The 27,202-nt window shown below is 42.0% G+C and overlaps 1 protein-coding gene across 2 annotated transcripts in view; it reads left to right on the top strand.

The window, feature by feature from the left end:
* Positions 1 to 2,790: 2,790 nt before the first annotated feature.
* The window catches only part of LOC145415692 (integrin beta pat-3-like), a 111,067-nt gene continuing 86,655 nt past the window's right edge, over positions 2,791 to 27,202 (top strand). For both annotated transcript variants that reach the window (XM_080284907.1, XM_080284908.1), the window contains exons 1-3: positions 2,791 to 2,919; positions 3,452 to 3,535; positions 25,353 to 25,581. In XM_080284907.1, coding sequence (XP_080141033.1) covers positions 3,499 to 3,535; positions 25,353 to 25,581 — 266 coding nt within the window. In that variant the 5' untranslated portion in view covers positions 2,791 to 2,919; positions 3,452 to 3,498. The remainder of the gene's footprint in view (positions 2,920 to 3,451; positions 3,536 to 25,352; positions 25,582 to 27,202) is intronic.

Consider the following 27,202-nt stretch of genomic DNA (forward strand, 5'->3'; position numbering starts at 1 on the left):
TACTTCCTCCCAAAGATTTAATTCTTTACCACATGGACCGACTTTCCTCATGGACCCATTTTCTCGATGGACCCACTTCCTTCAAGCTGCCTGTTTCCCATGGATCTAGTTTTCCAGTAACCTATTTCTCCTGAGTTTTCCTGCTTTCTCCATTAATGTATTTTTTTTTTTTTTCGTCATGGACCCATTGTCTCCCACTGGGGACACACCAAATCCCCACATGGACATATTTTCTCACACTGATTTCCTCCAGGGACATTATTATTATTATTTTTTACCCATTGGACCTATATGTTTTTACTTGGGCCCATTCCCACCAACGATGTATCGCACATGAACCTACTGTAATTTCCTACATGAACATATTACAACCGCGAACATGTTTACCTAATAAATCTATTTTCCAGTGTCTTATTTTTCCCAGTCACCCAAGACCAACCTCCTTGCTGCACTCTTGCCGTTTCTGTCATTCTATATGTGCCTTCATCTCTACTGTAGCTTCTTCTCTGGTCGTTCTATAGCTGCTGTTATACCCGGCCACCGTTCTTCCCCTAAAACATTCAAACATGGGATTCCTCAGGCTTCAGTCCTTTTCACCAATTCTCTACCTTCTACTCATCATTGACTTTCTAAGCTATACATCTAACCCTATCCACTTACATGCTGATGACCCCACCCTTCACCTTTACGTATATATATATATATATATATATATATATATATATATATATATATATATATATATATATATATATATATATATATATATATATATAGATATATATATATATATATATATATATATATATATATATATATATATATATATATATATATATATATATATGTACTGTATTACATTCAGGGTATATTTTTTGCCTAGTCTAATTACGATCCATGCTGCTCTGTCAGATACAGTGCTGCATTTACCAATGTTGTCTGCAAGATTTCTGTTAATTACAAAGCCTACACCACTAACTCTTTCATTTTGCCTTAATCTGTAGTAAAATAGGTGGTTGCTGTCTTCGAGCTGAATTATTTTTTCCTTCTTTTTTGTGGATCATACTCAAACCTACAATATCCCATCTCATATGATGCAATTCAGTCATTAAGGTATCAAGTTTGTAATCTTCTGCGAGGCTTCTTACATTGTATGCATAGATTTTCATGGATTTTAGTTTGTTTAATATCCTAGTCTCTAACTTGCTAACACAGTGCCTACTAACTTTCGGTGGCACACTGCCTGTAAGCACAGGAGGCAGTGCGGTTGGAGCGTTAGTAGACGATGAGAGAGAGAGAGAGAGAGAGAGAGAGAGAGGTCAGCGGCTTTTCTAGAGTAGAAGCCATATGATAAACATTTAGAACTGCCTTTGGTGAATTCAGTTGAGCACAGACTCTGATGAAATATAATCTAAAGACTGCCAACATTCCCAGGGGTGTGCAGGATGGTCTCCACTAAACAAAAAAAATAAAAAATAAAAAAAATAAAAATAAAAATGTATCTCTAGCGCCCACAGTTCTTTGCAGAATCAAATAAACTTCCCGAATTTGTGTTGCATCATTTTCACGATGAAATATGGGTTTATCTATGACCCCATAAAGCCCTGTATATGGCATGCAACCAAAAGAAAAAAGTTATTTTGGACTTTCACAGGGTACATGTTTACCAAAACCGAAGTGAGTTAGTGAAGAATTACAAAAATTGCTCCACGTGGCAAAGCGTTGGGAAAAAAAGTAAGAAGAAAGAAACAGAACAAATACTATGTGGTCTGCACAGCATGGGTAAGACCACGAGAAGAAAAGCGTCATGGACTTGGTAATATGGAAGTCAAAAAACGCTTCACAGTAGATCGGTCGGATTATGCTGGAGATAATGGTATTAAATTTTTTTTGGCAAACGTTTCCAGTAATATGCAGTAAATCTTGTTTTCTTCAGTAGAACTTTTTCCGATGTGGTAAAGTGTGAAACAGTTGTAACATAGAAAGCGATTAAGTAAATATTTGTTGTTATTCCTCAGATAATCATGTTCACCCATAAACTACGTACTTATGTGTATTTTACAACACAGAACATGAAGGACACATTCTCGTTGTTATGTACCACTACCTGATGCTCACTTGATGGCACTTTTTCTTACAAGCTAAGACAGTGCTGGTATAATATGACTTCCATTCATCTTTTCATATGGGATACTAATACAGTTTTTCCTTACTGCATGATAACGCTTTCCATTTTTTTTTTTCTGGTAGTCTGACTGAAGTGATTCGTGGGTGGGAAAGCTATCCTGTTTTTTCTGTCCTTGTCTTTGGCTCTTACAGCAGATATAGCCTCAGATATAGTCTACCACTTAAAAAGATTTAAAAGAACCAATGTGCATGATGTTGTTTGCGCTCAGTTGTACATTTTTGTATCACCCACCAATGCCACCACCACAAACAACCACCACCACCTACGTTCCTACCACCACGACCAACACCACCACCCTGCACCATTATCATCACCACCACCACCATCGCCACCCACCTACTTCAATATCGCCTACCTCTGCTACTACCACTATCACCACCACCCACTTACCTCACGACCACACCATACCCACCTGACCACCATCATCACTCACCAACCTCGCCACCCACCCCTACTATCACCACCACCACCTACCTAACCCATTACCAACACCTACCTCCACAACACCAAGTACCTCTTCAACCAACATCACCATCAACCTCCCCCCTCCCCCCCACCGCCACCACGCGCACCACTTACCCCCCCCCCTCTGTAGGGTGGAGACAAGGGCAGCAGTGGACAGGCTGGTTACCACTGCCACCACCACACCGCCGACCCCACCACCTACTGCAACGATGACGTGGAGAACCCCAGCAACTCCCACAGCATCACGATTGACCACCCTTTCACTGGTGAGACCTGGGGCAGGGCGAGGGCTGGGGCAGGGTGAGGGTCAAGACAGAGTGAGGGGTGGGCCAGGGTGAGGGCTGGGACAGGGTGAGGGCTGGGGCAGGGTAAGGGCTGGAGAAGGGTAAGGGCTGAGGCAGGGTGAGAGCCACGGCATGGTGAGGGCTGGGGCAGGGTGAGGGTTGGAGCAGTGTGAGGGTTGGAGCAGGGTGAGTGCTGGGGCAGGGTGAGTGCTGGGGTAGAGTGAGTGTTTAGGCAGGATGAGGGCTGGGGCAGGGGGAGGACTGGGACAGGGTGAGTGGTGGGGCAGGGCGAGTGCTGGGGCAGGGTTGGGGCTGGGGCAGGGCGAGGACTGGGGTAGGGTGAGGGCTGGGGCAGGGAGTGAGTGGTGGGGCAGGGCGAGGGCTGGGACAAGGAGTGATGGATGGGATATGGTATAGCGAGAGGGAAGAGAAAGAGAGCATCAATGGAAAGTGGGATAAATTTTGTTTTTAAAATACTGTATCACATGTTAGTTTATCGTATTTGTCTTTCCAGAGATCAACAGGCAGGGGAACCGACGAGTAGATGACAGAATTATCCAGATGAGGCCACAAAGGATGAAGCTTAAACTCAGGAAAGGTAAGATAAACAGATAAATACATAGGTGGGGGAGGTGGTGGCCGGGTGGATAGGGAGGTAATCTGCTGTTTTAAATGACGGGAGTACATTCCCAGACTGGGGCAGAAAAACATGAACTGAATTTAATAAAAACAGACTTTACCGATGTTCCTCACAACCCACTTACATATCATAAAAACACCTCCACTATTACCAGTGCACCAATCCTACATAAGACAACCTCAAGCATGTTTACATTATGGACACAGGAGTACATTGTATTCAGTATAGACACAGGAGTACAGTACAGTGTTTTCAGTATAGACACAGCAGTACATTGTATTTAGTATGGACACCGCAGTACATTGTATTTAGTATGGACACCGCGGTACATTGTATTTAGTATGGACACAGCAGTACATTGTATTTAGTATGGACACCGCAGTACATTGTATTTAGTATGGGCACAGGAGTACATTGTATTTAGTATGGATACAGGAGTACATTGTATTTAGTATGGACACAGGAGTACATTGTATTTAGTATGGACACAACAGTACATTGTATTTAGTATGGACACAGCAGTACATTGTATTCTGTATGGACACAGGAGTACATTGTATTTAGTATGGATACAGGAGTACACTGGAGTACACAGGATGTACAGTTAACAGGAGGCCTGTTGGCCCATGACGACATTTGAATTGGAAAAAAGAAATTTTAATGACGTGTAACCAACGTGTGAGAGAAAAGGAAAGAAAAGAGGAAGGCCGGTGTGTATTAATGCCGAAGTAGTGACATGTGAAAGTGCGTGGCATGTAGAATGACTGCTGGACCTTAGAGAGAGAGAGAGAGAGAGAGAGAGAGAGGCCCAACTCCTACTGTCTTGCCTTATAGTCCAGGCTACAAATCGTTAGACCTTGTCTTTTAACATATAGTAGTTTTCATGACTGTTTCTTGAATATTTTTTTTTTTGCTGAATCCAAATATGATGAGTGCCAGACGTAAAACTTTGAGCGTTTTTGTAAAAACGCAAAATTCCAAAATTACTGCCAGGAATCTTATGAAACGCTGAGAATGACTCTAAATGGTTATTAAAGGTGTTAATTATGTTATATTTTATATTTTTGTTGACAAAACAATCAGATAATATTACTAGAAATACGGCAATAATGATTTATCCTTGCATGAAAAAAGTACACAAAGACTTTATGTAGTAATGGTATCATATGACGAGTTATGAGTGTTCACTTCTAGAAATCAATTCAAGAAATTAATTCTGACAAAATGTAATGTTTATAATAATATATTCACACAATATTTATTCAGACTCATCGCCCCTGTCATCACTGCTCCATGTTCAGATTGAACAGGTTTTGACAGCTTGCTTGCCCTTGCATTTGCAGAAGTCTGAGCACGGAAGTGTAATTTTTGTGCATGGACAGTGTGTCGTTTTGTAGCCACAGTAGACGTGATTAAGCACTTCATCTGGTGCAGCTAACTGGCCAGGCAGAGCATACTTTGGTCGCAATTCTTGTCCATTCATTTCCCAGCCACGCTGCAGAAGGTCCAAGTCGGGGAGCAAAACCATGCCTAGTGATTTCCACAAAGCTGTTTGGAAATGGGCACCCTCACAATGTAGCTTAACCCGCCCCATCCCGTCGACATATGGCTACATTGCAACATTTTGCATTTGCCAGTCCCGGCGAGGTACTGGTACATCGTGCAATTGCAAGGTCCCTAATTTGCACAATTTTCAATTTTCGTGCGACCGCCTGGGAACACCAGATGCTGTTGGCATCCCTACGTGTCAAGTGGGGTTGGTGGAGGATTAGTGCCCCTCCCTGTAAAACAATTAACTCTAAGCCGTTGGCCACCCCGTTTGGGATACATGGCGTCTGGCAATGAATGAATGAAAATTTTTCGTACGTATATATGGGACACCTTCCTCTATTCCTCTTCAAGATGCCAGGCAGGGACAGTGCCTTACACTGCATAACCTCCCCCCTCCCCCCCTCATGCCATTGTCTCAGCAATTCACCTGTTACCAGTGACCTGGCCAGGAAAGACATTCAGGGCCAGAGTGATTCTCCAATCAATGACAATGTGGAGGACAAAGTTTACATAGCATTACAGGAAGAAATAGTCAGAAATAATGATCAGGTAATGTGGCAAAAGAAGGTCAGGTATGGTGATGAGTTAGTGAGTGAAACAATGCTTATAATGCCTATATTACTGTTTGAAAACAAATATACTCTCGTACTACATATAAATTCGTACCAAGTAAATAAATAAATACCGTTTATGAGTGGTGTGAAATAGTTACCCTCCCACAGAACTCGTTTTCTTTGGTGCCAGCCTGTTAGAAAACCCAGTTAGGTAAGGAGGTACTGGTGCCTGGATCGAGTATTTTAAACCTCAGGTGAGCGATTTCTCTATGAATTTTCGATGTTTCTCACCAAAAGCGGAGGTTTTAGCCAAAAAAATTTTTTTCGAAAATACCTCAGGATTGGTGGGTGTCAGAGGTGCGAAATAGCTCGGGACGTGATGGGTTAAATGCACCTCGAGTAGGTGGAAGGCTGCTCAACTTTGGTGGTACATGTTTACCAAGTTTTCTCTTGAAAATATTAGCACTCATGTGGCCTAGTGATATCTCTGGCTCCTGCCCATATAACACGGCTACAAATTTCAAACAAGAGCTAGTGACGTCATCCGGTGATGCTGCAACATCACCTAGAAGAAGCAAACCAGTGAACTTTTCAAGTGTTTTGAACACAGTTGCCTTGCCAATACCAGCAAATGAAGAGACTGCATCACATCCAGTTGGGGCATGAGCTCCAGTAAGGTTACGGATGACTGCAGCATGCTTCTTGATCAACTCATTGACATTAATGACAGTGTGCTTTCCAGAACATGACTACATGGTTACCTCAGTTGTAGTTGTCAAGCCGTTGGTTCATGCATGCAGGTGATGTGCAAGGATAAGAAGCACATCAGTGTCATCACAGACACCTGCCTTCTGGCCAAAAAGGCAAGAGTAGGAACATCCCAAAATCTGTAATGCTCTGGCATTTCAGGCTTCTTGCTTCCATGATAACTTTGTACATTCACTTCTTCCAGTCTCAAGCAAGTGGCGTTTGTTTCATCCCATTTAAGGCGATCAATTGTGGGAATGTCAGATATACCATGGGTCTGATCAGGCTTTGACTTCCCAGTCTGAGTTATGATCATAGCCAACCCATGGGTTGCTTTCTGTCCATGTTGGGAGGAAATGTGTGTATCAAAGTTGTCAGCGACAACTTGGACCAGTCCATTTGTACTGTCATATTGTGCTAGTCCGCGAGGAGCTTTGGCCATTGAACTGGCAGCACAAATTCTGAAACGCCGAAGTTCATTGGAAGAGGATGTAACACCAAAATTATGAAACTTTTCAACTGGCTTTCGGTGTCGATTCAACAGTACACACAAAGATATCTGTAGGTGTGTTGCTTGACCAGTCACAATACCTGTTACAATGTTGCCAATCATTGCTGCTTCCAGTGTGCAATCAAGCTTAGGTGATATTGCTGCAAGCATTGACAAGAGCATTTGGCTACAATCACTAATAACATCGGACATTGATATGCGGGTGTAATAAGATTTCATATTAGGTTTCTGGCGTTCATCTCTGATGTTTTTGGCCAAACTTGAGATGACTCGTACATTGCATTCATCCTCAGTGTCATCTACAATATGAAGTTGATTTGCTGCTTTACCCTGAAACACTAAGATTGATGCCACACCAGGAGAGGACAAAACAATCAGTTCAGGATGCTGTTTCTTGCTGACAGTCTTTAAGAGGGATCGCACTGAGTGGTGTGTTCCCCCCAGTTCAATATACAAATTATACAGATCAACACTATGCCAAATGCGTTCTTTGTTTGTGACAATTTGTTTGACCAAATTGTCTAGTGCACTGTCACCTGCATTAAAAGTGGACTCAGTTGGACTGTTGGTGAAAAATTTAGCAAGACAGTCTTTGTGGTAAGGGGCGTCTGCTGCATGCAGATCGGTCTAAGCACAATAAACTCTGGATGTCACATCTTTTGCCCAAGCATCATTTCTTTCACTTGCTTGCCTTAGAATGGCTTCTTTTGATGTGGTCTTTCCAACATCAGCAGTTCTACAAATATATGCTTCTCTCCAACGACTTGGATTCTTTACGGGTCTTTCCATTGAGCATTACTGACCACAACACGAACAGTCTTCAAGGAAATTAAATGCATGACTTCCTCTCAGTCTTTCACCACTTGTGCCATCAGCTGGCTGCAACTTACGCTTTTTCAGAAATTGCTCTATATGATGCCTTGAGCAGTAAGCGCTGATGCAATTGTTGTGACAGGTGAATTGTGTTAACACCTTCTGCAAGACTTTCACTCAAACCATCGCCACGTTGACGACTCGCATCATGCAGACTCTGGATTCTTGAAGACTGAATAAGCTTCGGCTTCTTGCTACCACATATTATACAATCTATCACTGCAAGAAAGACAAAGACAAATATTTACCAGCCTTATAATCAGAATTCAATTTTGAATGCAACTACAGTATAAAATATAGCGTCTATAGTTTTTTAATAATATACAATAATGACCTATTTTGTAATAATTAGTAATAATGAAGTGTAAAAATAAATTAATTTTACAGAACTCCATACAAATTTGTCAATCTTGGCAGAGTTCTTGCTCTAGATAGGTATAAAAAGGAGATAGCCAATGTCTTTTACCATGATTTTATATACCTGCTTTTAAGAGATGTCCACAAAAACGCACAACTTTTATCGTCTGGTATTCATCACATTTGAAATCAGCAGGTCGAAATTGTCTAAAACCAGCGTAAAAAAAAAAAAAAAAAAAAAAAAAAAAAAAAAAACTGTGTCCAAGTGCATGGTTCATCAAAAATCGTACTTTCTAGCCTGGACTATTACACCAGTTTCAGTGTTAGTCAACCTAGCCCTGTTTTCACTTAACTCTCACCGCCGTGGTCTAAAGGATTTTATTTCTGCTAATGCCAGACGATTTTATGTAGCTTAGAGTGAGTCATAGGAGCCTGAGTGTGGATGCTGTCAGCACTGTTATTTCTCATGGGCATGGGAACTTTTGGACACTACTGTATTACAGCTTACGTCAGACGATTTTATTCATCTGAGAGTGAGCTCCAAGAATATGAGAATACACCTAGCTTAAAATATAGACTCTCAGTTCATTTAATGTAATGCAGTAGTATATTTACCTAAGAGACAGAAGCCCTATTTTTTTTATATAAAACTTAATCGAGTGCTACTCAAGAAATCGAAATTCTATTCTATTTTTAACCTAGCACAATCCTAATTTATGTTAGTAAACCTCCATAGACAGACCCTAAATTCACCTTATGTAGCCCTAGTTTCCCTTAATCTAATCTAGCCTATCTCTAATTATACTCAAGCTAACCCAGTCCAAACTTTACTTAGCAAAACTCAGTCGCCAGATTGATTTAGCCTTCTGTAACCCAGCTTATATTTTTCTTAACCTAACACACCCATGTGAGGCAGAAGCCCTTATTTCACTTCGCTAACCCACCCCACAGTGGTTTCCATCTAAACATAACCTGACCCACCTGACCTAATTGTTTCAGTTGCCATCATTTGTTCCTTTCCATCCCTTACCCACTTGAATCAGAGCGATTTTTTTTTTTTTTTTTGTTATTGTTACTGCCAAGCGATTTTGTTCAACTTACAAAATGCCTCTCGTGCTGAAGGGGATTATTAGTACCTTTATTAACCACTTCATGTTGAAAAGTCTGTCCTGAACTGACTATAATCATCAGAGGAATAGCAAACGGCAATAATAAAATGAAATTGACGTCCTTGGCCTCAGTAAGTCAATCCCTTGAATTCGGTCACGTAGTTTTTATTCTGTACCCTATCTATCTATATGTCTGTCTATCTATCTATCTACAGTATTGCCAGACGCCTTAATCCCGTACGGGATGGCCACAAACAAATCGCCTCCACGTCGCCCTGTCCCCCGCCATTTCACTGCCCTGCTCCCAACTCACACCCCCTCACTCATATACCTCTCCACCCCATCCCTCCATCTTATCCTCGGCCTCCCTCTCCCACTCCCCCCCTCCACCTCACTCACATACACTCTCCTCTTCAGTCACTCACCCTCCATCCTCTCCACATGGCCAAACCACCTCAGTGTGTTCCTCCTAATGCTTCCTATCACATCCACATCACACCACAACGCTCCTTTATATCCTCATTCGTCAGCCTGTCATTCCATGTGACTCCACAGGCTCCTCTTAAATAACTCATTTCCACTGCTCTCACTCTTGACTTGTGTCCTTCCAACAACGTCCAAGCTTCACTTCCATACGTTAGAGTTGGTATCACAATACTGTCATGTAGTAACTTTTTCACTTCCATGCTCACTTCCCTGTTTCTTATCACTGCTTTCAAGGAACCAGCAACCTTTCTTCCTTGTTGTATCCTTTCAAGCACTTCACCCTCCAAACTTCCATCCTTACTCTATATGTATGTATGAATATTCTGATTTTTGTATTGTTAAATGTTTGTTAGGTGTATGACTGAAGGTTAGCGAATAATTACGCAAGAAATCTCAATCACAACTTAAGCTTAGGTTAGGAAGTTTATAAATTCGGACTTGGCGCAGCTCCTTATTAAGGTCTTGCTTCCCTTAACCCGTTCAGTCCGATGATGTATTTTTAGTTCACTCTAGTTACTTCTAGTTACCTTCAGACGGAATTTATTCAGCTTAGGAGAAAGACAGCAAACGAAGGCTTAGATGTATCGAACATTAATTCCAACACCATCACGGGGCTCTTCTAGGCTGAATCGAATCGTCTGGCAGTAATAATAATCTATCATAATACAGTACGTCATGGTAGTGACATTTTTTTTCCAATTTATCCTGGCTAGTTTGACACGATAAAATTTAGCTTACAATACTCCTCCAGTTGTGAAGGGGTTAATGGAGGCTATATCTTACTCCTCCAGTATGAAGTATCACCATTAAAGGCTAAGAAAATCGCCTGGATATAGCAATGAAAAATGCGTCATAGGAGTGGATTGATTAGCCTTATGTAGTCCGATTCACTCTACCTCAGTTTATGCATGATGATGTTGCCAGATTAGACACACAGAATTGTCATAGAGACTACAAAATTATGGACTTTACACCAAAATTACCGTACAAAACGTACGATAATGAGAAATGCTTTCGTACTTCGTATCGAAGGTGAATTTATTGTATATATTTGTACTGCACCATAAATGTCGTATATATGGCAACACTGACCCATGCCGTATTTTGGTGAACTTGGAGGTTCACTGCCACCACCTCTTTCCTATCCATTCATTTTATTATCACAACTTAGTTCTTTCTGTTTTCTGGCTATTTTATTTACTTTATGGAAAGAAATCAGGCTGGGAAGGGATTAATGGAAAATGTTTCTTTGTCACTTAAAGTGGTTTGCAAAATTATCGGGAAGTAAAGACAATAAACAAAATGTATGTCTTCCATTTCAGGGGTTAACATCATTTTCCTGTCCTATCTGTGATTTCACTTTGCGGGAGAGAAGACACATGGTAAGATTCTGCACCCATTGTCCCTCCAAAGCATACACATCTTTCGGCAGGGAACTGATGGTCGTTGTGTTTGCGATTTAGACCATGGTAGTTATGGTCTGACTAAAACTTCCTTTGTCCTTCCTGGGAAAACAAATCATAGATGCAACAAGGAGTTGATCATAAGTTAGTTAGGAAACCTTGACCAAAGGACTGAAGCCGAAGCTGGTGACATGCTTTCGTGGGGTTAGTGAGTAATCATCAGCATCAAGTCTTGTCGCCTGTCTCCTCCTCTCTCTCTCTCTCTCTCTCTCTCTCTCTCTCTCTCTCTCTCTCTCTCCATGGACTTTTGAAATAGTTTGTTGATTCCAAAGCAAGCGACACTGATGACACTGATCTGTGTCCAAATACGGTCATCACCAGATTAATTTTCAGCTGTGACAGGATGTTGTTGCTGATAAGTATATGTATTCATGCAGTACCGGTACGTACTGGTGTCGTCACTTAGGCTACGCTCACCCTGATCTAACTCATTTTACACCTTCTGTTTTGTAGAGTCTAACCCATTCTAAAATAATCTAATCTTTTCAGCTTCCTACACTACGCAACATTTGATCTAACCAGCGTCCCTCTAATATTGTGCATGATAACCCAGCCAAACCAAGGCCACACTGAGTTAACCCGCTGTCATCAGGCTTTCCCCTCATATAAATTCTTAATCTAACCTAATCGTGTGAACCTAGTCTAGACTCACCTGCGGGAAGGGAAGTCAAGAAACTGAACAATATACTTATCTATCTATCTATCTATTGCCAGACTCCTCAATCCCTTATACTGGGTGGCCACAAACAAGTCGCCTCCACGTCACCCTGCCCCCCGCCATTTCACTGTCGTGATCCTAATTCACACACCCCTCTCTCATATACCTCTCCACTTCATCCCTCCATCTCATCCTTGGCCTTCCCCTCCCTCTCTCCCCCTCCACCTCACTCACATACACTCCTTGTCAGTCTCTCACTCTCCATCCTCTCCACACGGCCAAACTACCTCAGTGTGTTTCTCCTAATGCTTCTTATCACATCCACATCCACACCACAACGCTCCTTGACACTCTCATTTGTCAGTCTGTCTCTCCATGTGACTCCACAGGCTCCTTTCAAGTAACTCATTTCCACTGCTCTCATTCTTGACTTGTGTCCATCCAACAACGTCCAAGCTTCACTTCCATACGTTAAAGTTCGTATCACAATACTGTTATGTAGTAACTTTTTCACTTCCATGCTCACTTCCCTGTTTCTTATCACTGCTTTCAAGGAACCAGCAACCTTTCTTCCTTGTTGTACCCTTTCAAGCACTTCACCCTCCAAACTTCCATCCTTACTCATCAAACTACCCAAGTACTTAAGCGTACTCACATTCTCCATTTCCTCATAATCCAACCTCACTGTACATTCACTGACTTCACCTTTCTCGAAGACCATAACTTTACTCTTCCCTACATTCACCTTTAAATTCCGTTTTTAATACACACTCCCAAACTCATCCACCAAGCCTTGCAGCTCCCCTTCTTCTTCACTTAACAACACAGTATCATCTGCAAACATCCGCTAAAAAAAATAATCTGAAAAAGTAATGATGTTTTTGTTTATGTTTATCTAAAACAGGAAATAATATGTGGGTTGTATCCTGACCTTCAAGACAAAGACTACAAATGTGTAGTTTTGTTCATACCATAAATACAAAGTTTTTGTATGTGACCAGTGTAATTCTATCTTGTATATTATGTATTCCTTTATTCAATTATTGCATCAGGCTGAATAAAATAGTCTGGATGTAGCCAAAATAAACCTAAATTCTCCTGTCGCTGGGAGAAGATGTTAGCTAACGGTATAGTAATGATACAACTGTGTTCCTGAAGACTGACACTTTCCACAGTTATGGAAAAAAGAAAAAAGAGGGAGAGAGATAAAGTTGCCGATATGTTGCCTTCCCCGCTGGAATCTACAATAAGTTTTTCACTCTAATACAATCGTTTGGGATAACTCAAATATGATAATGAAATAAGTCCATTGTTATGACAGGGTAGCCGTGAAAATAATGACAGAATTGCTGTAACTTGAATAATATTGACTTTACTGAAGATTTAAATGTAATAATATCGATGACACTGACTACTGCTGATGTGATTCCTGGTGTGACTTAGATAACATTGACTTTATTATTGTCGACAATTTGATAATATCGATAATACTGACTATTGCCGTTTTGCTTCCGATAATAGTTACATTATTGCTGTTGTAACGTTGATAATTACCATGTTGTTACTGCATAAAATGTGATAATATTGACTTTTCCTATTGTAAGATTAGTAATACTGATGGTAATATTGTAACTATAATTATACTGATTTCAGTGTTGTTATAAAGTGCATAATAGTCAGTTACCACTGCTGAAACTCATATTCATGTCATTGTGGATGCTGTAACTTTTGATGACACTGGTCGTGGTGGTGTTACGGTTGATTAAAAAAACATATATTGTCAGTGAGGAAGAGTCCCTAAAAAAAAAAAAAAAAAAAAAAAAAAATGCTTCCTGTGTTGATAATCTCTCTTTGTCTTTCTCTTCCCTCACACTATCCTGTCACCTCACACTGCACTCTTCAGTCACACTATCTGTCATCTCACACTGCCCTCTTCCCTCACACTACCCTGTCACCTCACACTGCCCTCTTCAGTTACACCAACCTGTCCAAACACAGCATGACACGCACACACACATACAATGGACTTCCACACATATGCCCATACTGAAAACACACACACACACACACACACACACACACACACACACACACACACACACACAAACAAACACGATACTCACCCACAAAACACAACACACCTACCAAAAACACAACGAAAGACCACACGACCCACCACGGCATATCGACTCAACACACCTCACACCACACAACACGTACTTACATATGCACAGAACACACCCACACAACACAACACAACACACCACACACGCACACAACACGTATTTACACACAACATATCCACACAAAACAACACACCACACACCCACACAACACGTACTTACACACTACATACCTACACAACAAGTACTTACACACTACATACAACACACCACCTAACTGCACCATACGTTCCCACACAACACAATACACCATACACCCATACAACACGTACATAGACAATACATACGGTACCCATACAACACATACGCAGTACATACCCCCACAACACAATACATCACACCCACACAACTCATATTTTCACAATATACTCCCACTTCCCCCCCCCCCAGAAAATGAACAAAGGAGGGAAAACCAAATGAATAACTCCATACACTGGATTACAGGTGTCCTCCATTCATAGGAAAAAAAAATCAATAACAGCTGGACTTAAAATGCTGAAGGTTGAATTTTGGGGGGAACCAATCTTGGGAGGTAAGTTCCAAAGACAAGCAGTTCAAGGAATAAAGGAATTTTGATAGACAGCAGTTTTGCAATATGGCATTGTGACAGTCACGTAATGAACGCTATCAGATGCCCGTGCAGCACGGGGGAAAGCGTGATGAGGTGGCAGAATGGATACAACTTCGTCTGAGCATTAGCTGTGAAAGTATCTGTAAAATAATGCAAAGGAGGCAACACTCTATCTTACTTGTAAGAGAGGTAGTTTATTTGTAATTGCTGGGCTATTAATTTTTTAATTGCTGGGGTATTGATATTTCTTTTAGCTTTGTTCTGAATTTTGTCAAACTGTTTTAGTGCAACCTCTCCATATCCACTCCACAATGGTGAGCAGCATTCGAGCTGAAAGCATAAATGCCTCCTATAGATTATGTTTAAAGGCTCGTCAGCGAAGTTGCTACGAATTGTGTACAATAATCCAGGCTTCTTTGAGGCGGTTTTAGCAAGTGATCTAACGTGAGAAGTGTAACGTGAGAGGCGAAACGCCGTGAATTTCAGTAGTGTTAGATAGGAAATGGTTGCACTGAAGGCAATGTAGGAATCGGGCAATATCTGTCTATTAGTAAAACTGGATATATCTAAGTTTCCCGGCAGTTAATGAGACGACGTTATTTCATCCCCATTCAGTGATCTCAGATATTTTTTATTAATGGAGATTGCTGTACTGAGCTGGGAGCTAGAAAAATCGAACTTTGTGAATAGGTTGTTAAGTGTGAAAGAACTGTGATGTATTAGGCCATTTGCATGTGAGTGAACGAGGTGACAAGTGAAAGACAAGAGATTATTAATATAAGGAACAAAGTTGGACGCAGGACGGATCCTTGTGGCACACTGACATTAAATGAGTGGAAAGAAAAAGATACATCATCTACCTTCACTGTTATCTTTCTGTTGTTGAGATATGAGGAGACTAGTGGGACAAAAGATGATAGGCCTTAGCAAAGGAGTGTGAATAACAGGAAACGGTGCCAGACTATCAAAAGCTTTAGAAATGTCAGGGGACACTGCATGGGTTTCTCCATGTTGGTTAGTTTTGACTGATGGATTCAGTCAGTAACGTGATTTAGTGTGTCAACAGTGGCGAAAACGATACTGTCCGTCACTAATTAAGTTGTTGGATTGAAGGTGTTTAACAATGTGGTTATGTATGACAATATCAAGTACTTTTCCAAGAGAAGATGTGATAGCTGTGGGTCTGTAATCAGTGGGATCAGAGGAACTTCCTTGCTTTGAGACTGGGTGGATGATGTCTTCTTTCCAAAAATTGGAGAACTGCCTAGCCCCGGGCTCCTACGCTCCTCATGGGGCAATGTAGGTTTGGATGATGAATGGATGAATGAAAAATACGTATGCAGTCTGAATAATTTAGTAAGAAAAGGAGGAAGTTCTGGGACACAATTCCATTGGAGGAATTCCAACTAAACCTAGAGCTTTGTTGGCAGGTCAGTTGTCTAGTATAGATATTACGTATCTAGTCCGTATCTTTAGTGGAGCAATTTTGGGAGAGCTAAGTTCTAGTAAAGGAAAGTCCTGACTGATCCCTGAGGTAGAATTTCTATCAAACGTAATAACAAGTATGTTATCTTTTCCACGAGGGTCACTTACAAGGTTTCCTTGTGAAAGTTTTAGAGGGGAATAGATGATGACATGTTAAAGTTGTTGCTAAAAGAGCTGAGAGTTGACCAAAATATTCTACTGTCATTAGGCTGTTGCCTGGTTGTGAAAAAAGCTGATTTTTGCGAGATTTATTGCTTGTAGCAATTTTAAGGTGGCTGAGGGATTCATTTGTTCTAAGTAAGAGTTACATGATAGATCATTATGGGTCGTTGCTGTGGCACAACTGCAGTCGAACCAATATGGGGAATCTGATCTTTTAGTAAATTATTGACATGGTATGAACAATTCCATTCCAACTTGTACTGTCATCATTGTGGGGTTGGGAATAATTAATGTCAGTGGACAAGAAAGACTGCCGTGGAACATCAGCAAGATAAGTTCTGAACTCATCCTAGTCTGCCCTATCAAAAGTGCCATCTGGTCACCCTGACTGGTTCAGAACGGGGAGGTTTGAGGCAACTGAAGAATGATGCTTTGATGAGATTGTAGTCGGAGGAGCCAAGTGGTGAGAGTACCATCATCCTATATTGTTCTGGATTATATGTTTGGTGTAGGTCCAAGTGTCAGCCACTGTGGTCATGATTGTCTGGCATTCTGGTTGGTTGTTTTGGCAGTTGTATGACATTAAACGATTCTGGAAACAGCGCGCATTATAGACCAATATCGTGAGTAATGACAGAATATAATAATGCAATAACCATTCTACATTATGGACGTTAAAATTACTAAACAGGGTAAATAACGGTGAGATTAAGGTTGATCAACTGTAAGGATATTGAGTCAAATACACTTGAGTCTGGCGGGCCACTGGAGAAGCGATAAACTATACAGATAATGGTACTTTGGTATGTACAATAAGTTATCAAAATTAGCACAAGTAAGGTTTATCATAATGTCGATTACATCATCATCATCATCAGCCATTGCAAGTCCACTGCTGAACAATGGCCTCCGCCGACTTTCTCCATGCACGAATTCCTTGACTAAGCCAATCTCTCATGTTTTGCCTGCAAACTTCTGTCTCATCTCTCCATCTTCTGTCTGACCTTTTTCTGCTACCTTTGCAATCTCTTGGAGTCCAGTCAGGTAGACTCTTGCTTCATCCGTTATCGCTTATTCTTGCTACATGACCGGCCCACCTCCATTTCTGTTCATTTATAACTTCTATAATGTCTTTGACTATAGTGTGCTGTCTCACCCAAGTTATTTCCTTTCTGACTCACAAAGATATTCACAACACTGACCTTTCCACTACTCTTTGAAAACGGAATAGGTGATTTTCAATCGATTTTGTCAGTTTTCAGGTGTCGCAACCGTATATCGTAGCTAGGATTATACAGTAGTTATGTACTTTTCGTTTCATAGATACTGACAAGCTGCTTTTCATGATGTCCCTATGTTTACCGAAAGCTTTCCATCATATTGTAACGCGTCTTTTTATTTCGCTATCATGGTTTTCAGTTACTTTTAGTACTTGTTCCATGTAATTGTACTCCTTAACTTCTTCAAGAATTTCTTTGTTTATTTTGATGATGCTCTTTGGTGTATCTGAATTAAACATTAGTTTTACTCCGGTTCATCTCTAGCCCTACTTTGAGACTTTATTTTGGTCATTTAACATATTTGCAATGTCTCTGCTGATTCTGAGATTAGAACATTCATCTGCAAATCTTAAATGGTTTGAGTTTTCTCCATCTATGTTTACTCCGTTGTCCTCTCAGTCTAGCTGTCTGAAAATACTTTCAAGGCATGCTGTAAATAATTTTGGTGAAACTGTATCTCCCTGACGCACGCCTTTCTCTATCTTATTTTTTTCAGAGTCTTTTTGTAACGTAACTGTTGCAGCTCCCACTTTATATATGTTTTCGAGCAGTCTTACAATTTTCTCGTTTATTCCTTTTTCCCGCAATGAATTTGTAAGTGCTGTCTGCTCTATATACCTAGGCTATTTCCCCCTAGGGGGGTTGCCGAGACAGGACGACACACACCAAATTACTCATCCACATATACACATTTAGTCTCAGGGGAGAAGGGACCGCTCCTCACTGCACCACACCACACGAGGGCCAACTGCACAATGCAATCCAGCAACATCCGCAGCAGGGCTTGACAGCAAAGCTGGTTTACCCCTGCCACATAATAATGGACCCATCCCCTTCCCCACACCTGATCCGATCAGCTGATCAGACCAGATGCAGGAGAACATCCCGTCGGGGCCCCGTCACCATTTGTGCATTCACAATTTCTCTCCATTCATCCCTATCATGCGCTGCCACTCTTCCTTGCTCTACAGACATCCCTCTCGCACCTAATGCTCTCTTCACACTGTGCATCCATCTTATTCTTGGTCTCCTTCTCAGCCTTACACCTCTCACATTAGATCCAGTTACCTTTTTTACCAATCGCTCTTCATCCTTTCTCTCCATATGCCCAGACCACCACAAGACTCTCTGATCAATTCGATTAGCTGTCTCTCACAGAACTCCAGTTCTCATTTGTACTTATCATATCTCACTCGATCCATATTCGTCACTCAGCACATACTCCTCAGACACCTCATCTCCATTACATTCAATCTCTTCCTTTCTGCTACTCCAATATTCCATGTTTCTGTCTCATATAACGCAGTCGGTACCACTACTCCCTCATACAGCCGCCTGTTTATATCCATTCTAAGTGAACGACATCCAAACACTTTTCATTCCTCCCAGCACCTTTCCTACCTCATTCAGTCTAACCTTCACCTCTGCATCTATTCTTCTATCCACAGCAACATGTGACCCTAACTACTAAAACACTCTACCTCCTGGATATCTGCTTTAATGTTCATTTTGAGGACCCCTGGAAAAACCATTGTACATAACAGATACCATCCAAATCGAAAAAAAAAAAAAAAATCACTGAGACCATTCAGACAACTCTGGGCTCATCAGACACTTTTTTGCATTGGTCGTATGATCTCTGTTAAATGGGTGTATTCGGCAGGTCTACCAGACCGTTTCCCATGTGCAGCAGGACTCAGAATGCAGTTATCAATGTTGGAGGCATTGGTTGGGGAAGAGTGGACGGGAAACAATGGCACGTTGGGTTATTTTGGGTCTCTTTCTGGTAGGCATGGGTAGGAGAGAAGCTGTGGACACACTACCACACGTGGTCAACACCAGTCTTGCTGTGTCTTTCGTTGTGTTCACGTCTCCACCTTCACATCTCGTGCCTCTTGAGTGTGAAAAGTGTTACTCCACGGTGATTGTTTTTATTTTGCAAGAATAAAGGAACCAATGACCAGGAGCCCACAAGATTGTTCCCTCTAAGTAAAAACAAAAACGAGATAAGAGAGAGTCAAATTCAAGATCCATTCATTTCCAGATGCCTGGGCACAGCATTTGAAAGACTGGAGATCATAGGCAGTAGGAAATACAGACAGAGGGAGACAGTTTCAGAGCTGACCTGTTACATACATGAAGGACTGGGAGTTACAGTTAACACTTGCATTAGAGAGTTGGACAGAAAAGGGATGAGAGTTTGTTGCTAGACTGTAGTGGTGGAGAGGTGCAAACAGACAGTTCGGAGGAGCAGTGACCATTGAAATACTCCTAGAAAAGAGATAAAGATGCAACAGTGTGATGAAAAGACAGAGATTGATGGGAGCCAGTAAGAGGAGAAGAGTTAATGAGACGAAAAGCCTTTGACTCCACCTTGTTAAGAAGAGCTGTATTTGGGGAGCCTCCCCACAAAATGAGAATTGTACTCTACAGAGGGGCGAATAAAACCCGCGAATCAAGTCAATAACTGTGCAGGGGTAAAGAAGGCACAGAGTCGGCTTAGCGCACCTTATCTCGTGGAAACAGAATTTGTGAGAGATAATATGATCTTTCCAAGATAAATCCCGGGAGAATGAAACCCCTAGTATGTTCAATGATGATGTCGGATTGAGCTGGATATGGTTAAAAATTCGAGCATACTCCGGCAGAAGATTATTTTTGTCGGTTGAAAGATGTAAGAACTGAGTTTTTGATGCATTAAAAACAACAAGATTACTTTTACTCCAGTCAGAGATATGAGTCAAGTCACACATTAGGTGTACCGTAGCCTCATCCCTTGTGTGTTGAAGTAACCGCTGCTGAGATGGATGCTACGGGAAATGAATGGAAAAGTGAAGGGTGGAGTCATCATCTAATAAGTGGATAGGGTTAGAATTACAGCTTAGAAGATCACTGATGAATAGAAGGAATAGAGTTGGTGATAGGACAGAGCCCTGAAGAACACCACTATTGATAGCTCTAGGAGAAGAACGGTGGCTGTCTACAACAGCAGCTATAGAACACCCAGAAAAGAAGCAAGAGCTGAAGGCACAGATAGAAGGTCAGAAACCGCAAGAAGGCAGTTTGGAAATTAAAGATTTATGTCAGACTCGATCGAAAGCCTTTGAGATTTCAGGTGCAATGGCAAAGATTTCGCCAAGCTCCCAAATGGAGAATGACCAGGAGTCTGAGGGATAGGTGAGAAGATCGCCAGTGGAGCTCATTGGCGGAACCCATACTGATGATGAAGGTTGCAATAGGAAAGGTGCTTAAAAATTTTTTAAAGAATAAACTCAAAAACTTTTGAAATACAGAATGTTAAAGCAATTGGGCGATAGTTAGAGGGCTGGGAATGGTCACCCTTCTTTGGGACTGGCTGAATGAGAGCAAACTTCCAGCAAGAAGGAAAGATACAAGCTGACAGACAAAGGCGAAAGAGTTTACCTAGGCAGGGTGTAAGCACAGAAGCACAGTTCTTGAGTACAACAGAAGGAACCCCATCAGGCCCATATGCCTTGTTAGTAATGAGGCTAGTGATGGCAGAAAATACATCAGCTGAAGAAATATTAATGTCAGCCATGAGGAAGTCAGAGAGGGAAGTGATGGAGGACCAACACCAGAATCGTCTAAGGTGGAATTAGAGGAGAAAGTCTGGGTGAAGAGTATTGCTCTATCAGTAGGAGAAACAGCTACAGAACCATCAAAGTGGAGGAGAGGAGGGAAGGATGATGAGGTAAAGTTATTAGGAAGGTTCTTGTCATGGTACAAGAAGGACGGGAAGAGTTTGAGTTGGAGAGTTCAGAGCATTTAGTATGAATGTAATTATTTTCAGCAGAGTGAAGAACAGACTCAGCACAATTCCAGGCGAAAATATAAAAGAAATGAGATTCAGGGATTAGTTGACTCTGGTACCATTTTTAGGCCTTCTCACTGTTGTAGACAGCATTAAAACAAGTGTGATTAAACAAAGTTTTTTTTTTTTTGCATAAGTCACAGGATATGAGAAAGGAATGTATGCTTCCATGCCCAGGAGAATAGCCTCTGTATTGCACAAGGCAAACTCAGACGGCTCTCGGCCGTGGAAGCAATAATCGCTCCAGGGGATCTCAAAGAAATACTGCCTGGGGGTCTCCGAATTAGCAGCTCCAAAGTGCCACAGCCACTGCTTCTTGGGAGGGTCTACAGGCCTTACTGGAGTGATGGGACAGGTTAAGGAGATAAGGTTGATCAGAGGAGCCCAGTGGAGAGAAAAGATTGACAGCATAAGCAAAAGGATTAAATGTAAGGAAGAGGTCAAGTATGTTGGAATTCTCTCAAAGGCAGTCAAGGATACAGGCAGGGTGCTGTACAAGCTGCTCTAGGTCATTAAGGATAGAAAATATATAGGTTTGTCCACCAGGTGGATCAATGAGAAGGAGAGGAGAGCCAAAAGTGGTGGGGAGCATTGAAGTCACCTAGAATAGAGATTTCAGAGAAAGGAGAAACTGATGGGATGTGTTCCATCTTAGAAGTAAGACAGCCAAAGAATTTTTCATAGTAGAATTAGAGGATAAGTAAACAACACAGACATATTTAGTCAGAGAATGACAGGATAGCCAAAGCCAGAGTCGAGAATACTGAAGGTTCAAGCTCAGGAACACAAAAGAAAGATGTCATTGCATACATATATACAACAGCCACCTTTTGCTTTGAACGAGTAAAGAGAAAATAGGAGGATACAGAGAAGGGTTAACTATCTGTCGCATGAGACAGCTGAGTCTTAGTGAGGAAGAGAAGGTGGGGTTTAGAGGAGAGGTGGTGTTGAACAGAAAGAAAGTTACAGGAAAGGCCGAGAATGTTGCAGGAATGAAGAAAAAGTGAGTAAGACAGTGATTCCAGGCATCTTATTTAGTCGTCACTGGAAGAGGGGTGGATGTTGGGGGTTTTGATGGTCCCCCCTCCTTCCTCCCTGGGGACTCAGACTGGGTGATGGAATTTCGTTTTTAGTAAAATTTTGAATAGGAAGTGTAATGTGTAATGAGCATGTAAAACATAATTCTCATAAGGAATCACCTTCCCCCTCCTCCAATCAGAAAGCAAAGAGGAAGATTTTAAGCCTTGCAGAGATGACGGAAGTGATCGAGACGTATGAGAAAGGCACGAGCAGGGGCGACCTCAGTCGGAAGTTAGGGATTAAGAGGTCGACCCTGCATGACATCCTGAAGGCCAAAGTCAAAACAAAGGAGGTTTTGAAAAAAAAAAAAAAATGGATGGTATATGGAAGAGTGAGGATGTGTTTGAGGCAGAAAGCTGCCCAACAAGAAACTAGACGAAGTGATTCATTAGTGGCACAGGCAGGGGCAAGATGAAGGTGTTCCTGTATGTGGCCTGGATATCCAACACACAGCAAAAAGGTTTGTCATTCCCTTTGGAGCTGAAAATTTCAAGTGTTGTGATGGCTGCCTGTGGAAGTTTAGGAGGAGTCATGGCACTGTTAACAGTTCCATAACTGGGGAGATGCTCATCGCTGATGCCAATGCTGTGGAGCTGTTCGTCCAAAGCTGATGGAGGATGAAGGCCTGCGTGAGTTTCAGAACTACAATGCAGATGAGACTGGGCTCTTCTGGCGTGCTCTTCCTTAAAATACCTAGGCTTGGAAAGATATTGGCAGCATTCCAGGGCATAAGACAATGAAGGAGCACATCTCCATTCTGGCCTGTGACAATGCTGATGGCTTTCATCGTCAACAGCCAGCATAGTGGGTTAGAGCAAGTGCCTAGGTCACTTAAGACGTGATGGCCAAGCTTCCTGTGGAGTACCTTAGGAACAAGTCTATCTAGTTTACCCAGGAAATCATCAAAAACTGGTTCCATCATAGCTTCGACCCTTCGGTGGAGCAGCACCAAAAAAGGTATGGTATTAGTCCTGACGAAATGAAGGCAGTGCTGGTGTTGGACCAGCCCATCCTTACTCTGCCAAAGTCTGCAACATGGATGGACAAATCAAGGCTTTGTTCCTGCCGGCCAACATCACTGCCTTTTCCAGCCTATGGACTTGGGAGTTAGTGCAAAGGGGCACTACAGGAACCTCCACCTTCACCAGTGCCTCATTGCGACTGAGGATGGGATGGACCAGGATGGCTATGAGGACACCAAGGGCAAGAAGACCCTGCAAAATTTTTAAAATGACACTGTTAAGGACGCCACTTTCAACTGGGCAAAAGCGTGGAAGAAAGTGTTTCTTGACACACTGAAGAATGGGTTGTGCAAACTCACCAGAACCCCCAGGACTCCAGCACAACTGCATGATTTTGAAGGGTTTGAACCACCGAGGATGGCAGATATGTTGGCAACGACAGGGCAGGGAAACCTTGCTGAGAAGCTGCATGAGTCGCTAGTTGAGGATGCTGGTGTGCCTGGCTACCATCCCCAGACGGAAGAGGAAACTGCTGCTGAACTGTAACAAGACAAGTCACTAGCCAAGGAAGAAGACAAAGTGGATGAGGAGGTGGAGGCACCTGGACCGTCTCTGGCGTCAGACATTTATGCTGCCACACAATTCTCTTCATCACAGACAGAGCTGGTGGGCCTATTGCCCACCACTATGAGGTCATGCGGTTCGTCAGGTTGAAGGTATGCACCTGCAGCAGCCAAGGCAGAACTAGGCTAAGATCTTACAGTTTTCAAGCCTATATCCTCTCCTGCTGTCAAGAGGATCCGCACAGAGTCAGAGACCTCCAATGTGTCTGTAGCATCAGCGTCTACATTGCCTCAGGATCCAGCAGAACATCCTCCAGGACCCCAGCTTCCAGCACCTCAGGACTCTCTCTACAACAGGTGACACCAGAGCCACCAGAAATCATCTTTGCCGACAGTGTCGTTGAATGACAGTATACAACACAGGAGAGAGGGAATGTGAGCAGTCTACATCCGTCAATACAAGTACAGTGTACAATACATTAATTTCCTACCCTTCATACCCCAACCTGGCCCTCTCCCCCTCATGGTTGCTGAGTTGTTTTACATAATTATACTGTGCTAGTCATGAAGAAGTGCTATGACAAGGGTGTGAAATTATGTACCATATTAGTGTAAAATGGGTATGGTTTTCATTGTTAGTATTAAAATATACAATCTTACTCATTTCCCCCCGTTATGTGCTTGAAATCCACTTGAGGGGGGGGGGGAACATTGGACTTACCGGATCATCGGTTTCACCCCAGTTGATCCAGTATAGAGAAGGCCTGCTGTACATACCCAAACAACACAACACAACACAACACAACACAACACAACACACACCCACACAACACGTACTTACACAATACATATCCACACAGTACGATACAACACACCTTACGAGTACGCCCACACAACAATTACTTACACATTAAATACCCACACAACACAACACAAAACACATTTATACAACACTCACAACATAAACCCACACAAAACTCACACCAACACACTTACACCCAACCCTACTTCACACACACACACACACACACACACACACACACACACACACACACACACACATCCCTATAAATAAGTACCTACAACAGCATGATTGTTCAGGGCGACACGGTGAATCCGTCGGCTTGGTAATGGCATTATATTTTGGGACGCTCTTGCCTTGGGTCCGAATCCCACTGACTGACACATATTGTGGGATGGATACTGACAATGTAACGTGAGTCCGCAACAGTCATATAACCACACTTACACTATACCGCAGTCTACTACTACTGTCATTTGTTTTACTGTGTATGCTCTGTATCAGGCCGACCTTCCTCCTAACCTTCCATCACTTTACCCTCTACAGGTGTGTCTGAGAGCATTGACGTGACTTACCGCCTGGCTACCGACTACCCCGTGGATCTATACTACCTCATGGATCTCTCCAATTCCATGAAGGATGACAAGGAAAACATAGCCCGCCTGGGAGCTTCTCTGGCCCATCTTCTGAGCAACCTTACCTCGCAGTATCAACTTGGCTTCGGCTCGTTCGTCGATAAGGTTTTGATGCCTTATGCCGATACATCACCTACTAAGTAAGTGTTTGGGTTTCTCCTCTCTCTCTCTCTCTCTCTCTCTCTCTCTCTCTCTCTCTGAGTAGTGTACTGTTGAAGAAAAGGGTAATAACAGGACAGACTGGTATGACAGGATGGATCAGTTTGTCAGTTACTCCCATGACTTTTTTTTTTTTTTTTTTTTGTATCTTACAGGATTTTAATAATCTTCGTATTAGTGTTCTGTATGCTGAAAGGTTTCCATGTCGCTTCTATTTCCCCCGCCACAGCAACGGGAATCTCTTAACTAAAATCGTCTGGAGGCAACAGGAATAAAAAACAAAGGCGTCATCGTACTGAAGGGGTTAACCAAGACCTTGGGGGTAACCTATATTTACCTATTCACTACGCTGCTGTATGTTTTAAAACCTGCTCTTACCCCCCCCCTCGGGGAGGGTGGGGACAGAATACTTCCCCAGTATTTTTGTCTCCCATCTTTCTCTTCTTACTGTCCTCTTTCTCTCTTCTACATGCCCCATCTCCCTTTTTGACATTTTCATGTTTCTTCCGGCTTTTCCTTTCCCTCTAATCCTATCATGACATGAGTACCTTTATTAACACACACACACACACACACACACACACACACACACACACACACACACACACACACACACACACACACACACACACACACACACACACACACATTGACACTGACTCTTTCTCCCTCACACCACTTTCACACCAAGAGCACTTCAACAACCTTAGTGCCATATAGCCATATATGGCTTGGTGTTAGTTCTTCTGTATTTTTTCCTTCCTTCTTTCCCCGATGACGTTATTCAGGTTGGGATAAGATACTGGAACCTATAGCCTTCATTATCTCCTTTCTTTACAATAGGTACGGTAGTTTTTATAATGAATCATATCATACTATGATAACACCACCAAAAGAAATGCCTTTGTATTTCCTTCTCTGATATTCATACAAACTGTTTTGAAAACAAAAGGTAGTGGTTCATAAAGCAGGGAACATCAAGGTTTAATTTGCAAGATCTGTCACTGACTAAGAAGTTTCAGACAGTCAGCGTAACTCGGTCAATCAGATATGTCTTATTCAGTTTACTTTTGCGTCCTTCAGACTACTATATTCATCGCAGCAAAGAATGATGTACTGAAAGGGCAAAAGACGGATATATCTAAGCCTTCCAGTTGGAAGTCTCTCATGAGCTGATTAAAACTGTCTGGAGATATCAAGAATAGGATAAGGAATTCATCATCTTGAAGCGGTTAGCCGACTAAGTTAAGGTTCTATGACCCATACTGTAAGTGGCAGAAGGCTTCGTAGCATCTCCCCTCTAGCGATTTATTTTGCATATAACACATTAACATAGTGTTAAATATCATTTATATGGTTTTCATTTCGACAGTGTTTGTATTAGTAACGTACAAGAGGATACTGAGGTGTAATCTGTACAAAAATCAGTTAAGATAGGGGTGTTACGAAAACTCCGAGCCACTTAGAATACGACCCTTGGACGCATATTGCCGTGTGCTTACGAGGCTTTCTAGAGCCCCATGGTGAGCTATTTATTTACCATGCTAAACATTCTCTTCTCTGTTATTTATATCACGTGCACCCTGACATAGCTTGTAGTAA

Source organism: Coenobita brevimanus, chromosome 103 (genome assembly GCF_032717465.1).
Source record: "Coenobita brevimanus isolate Jiangsu-jjx chromosome 103, ASM3271746v2, whole genome shotgun sequence".
Classification (NCBI taxonomy): Eukaryota; Metazoa; Arthropoda; class Malacostraca; order Decapoda; family Coenobitidae; genus Coenobita; species Coenobita brevimanus.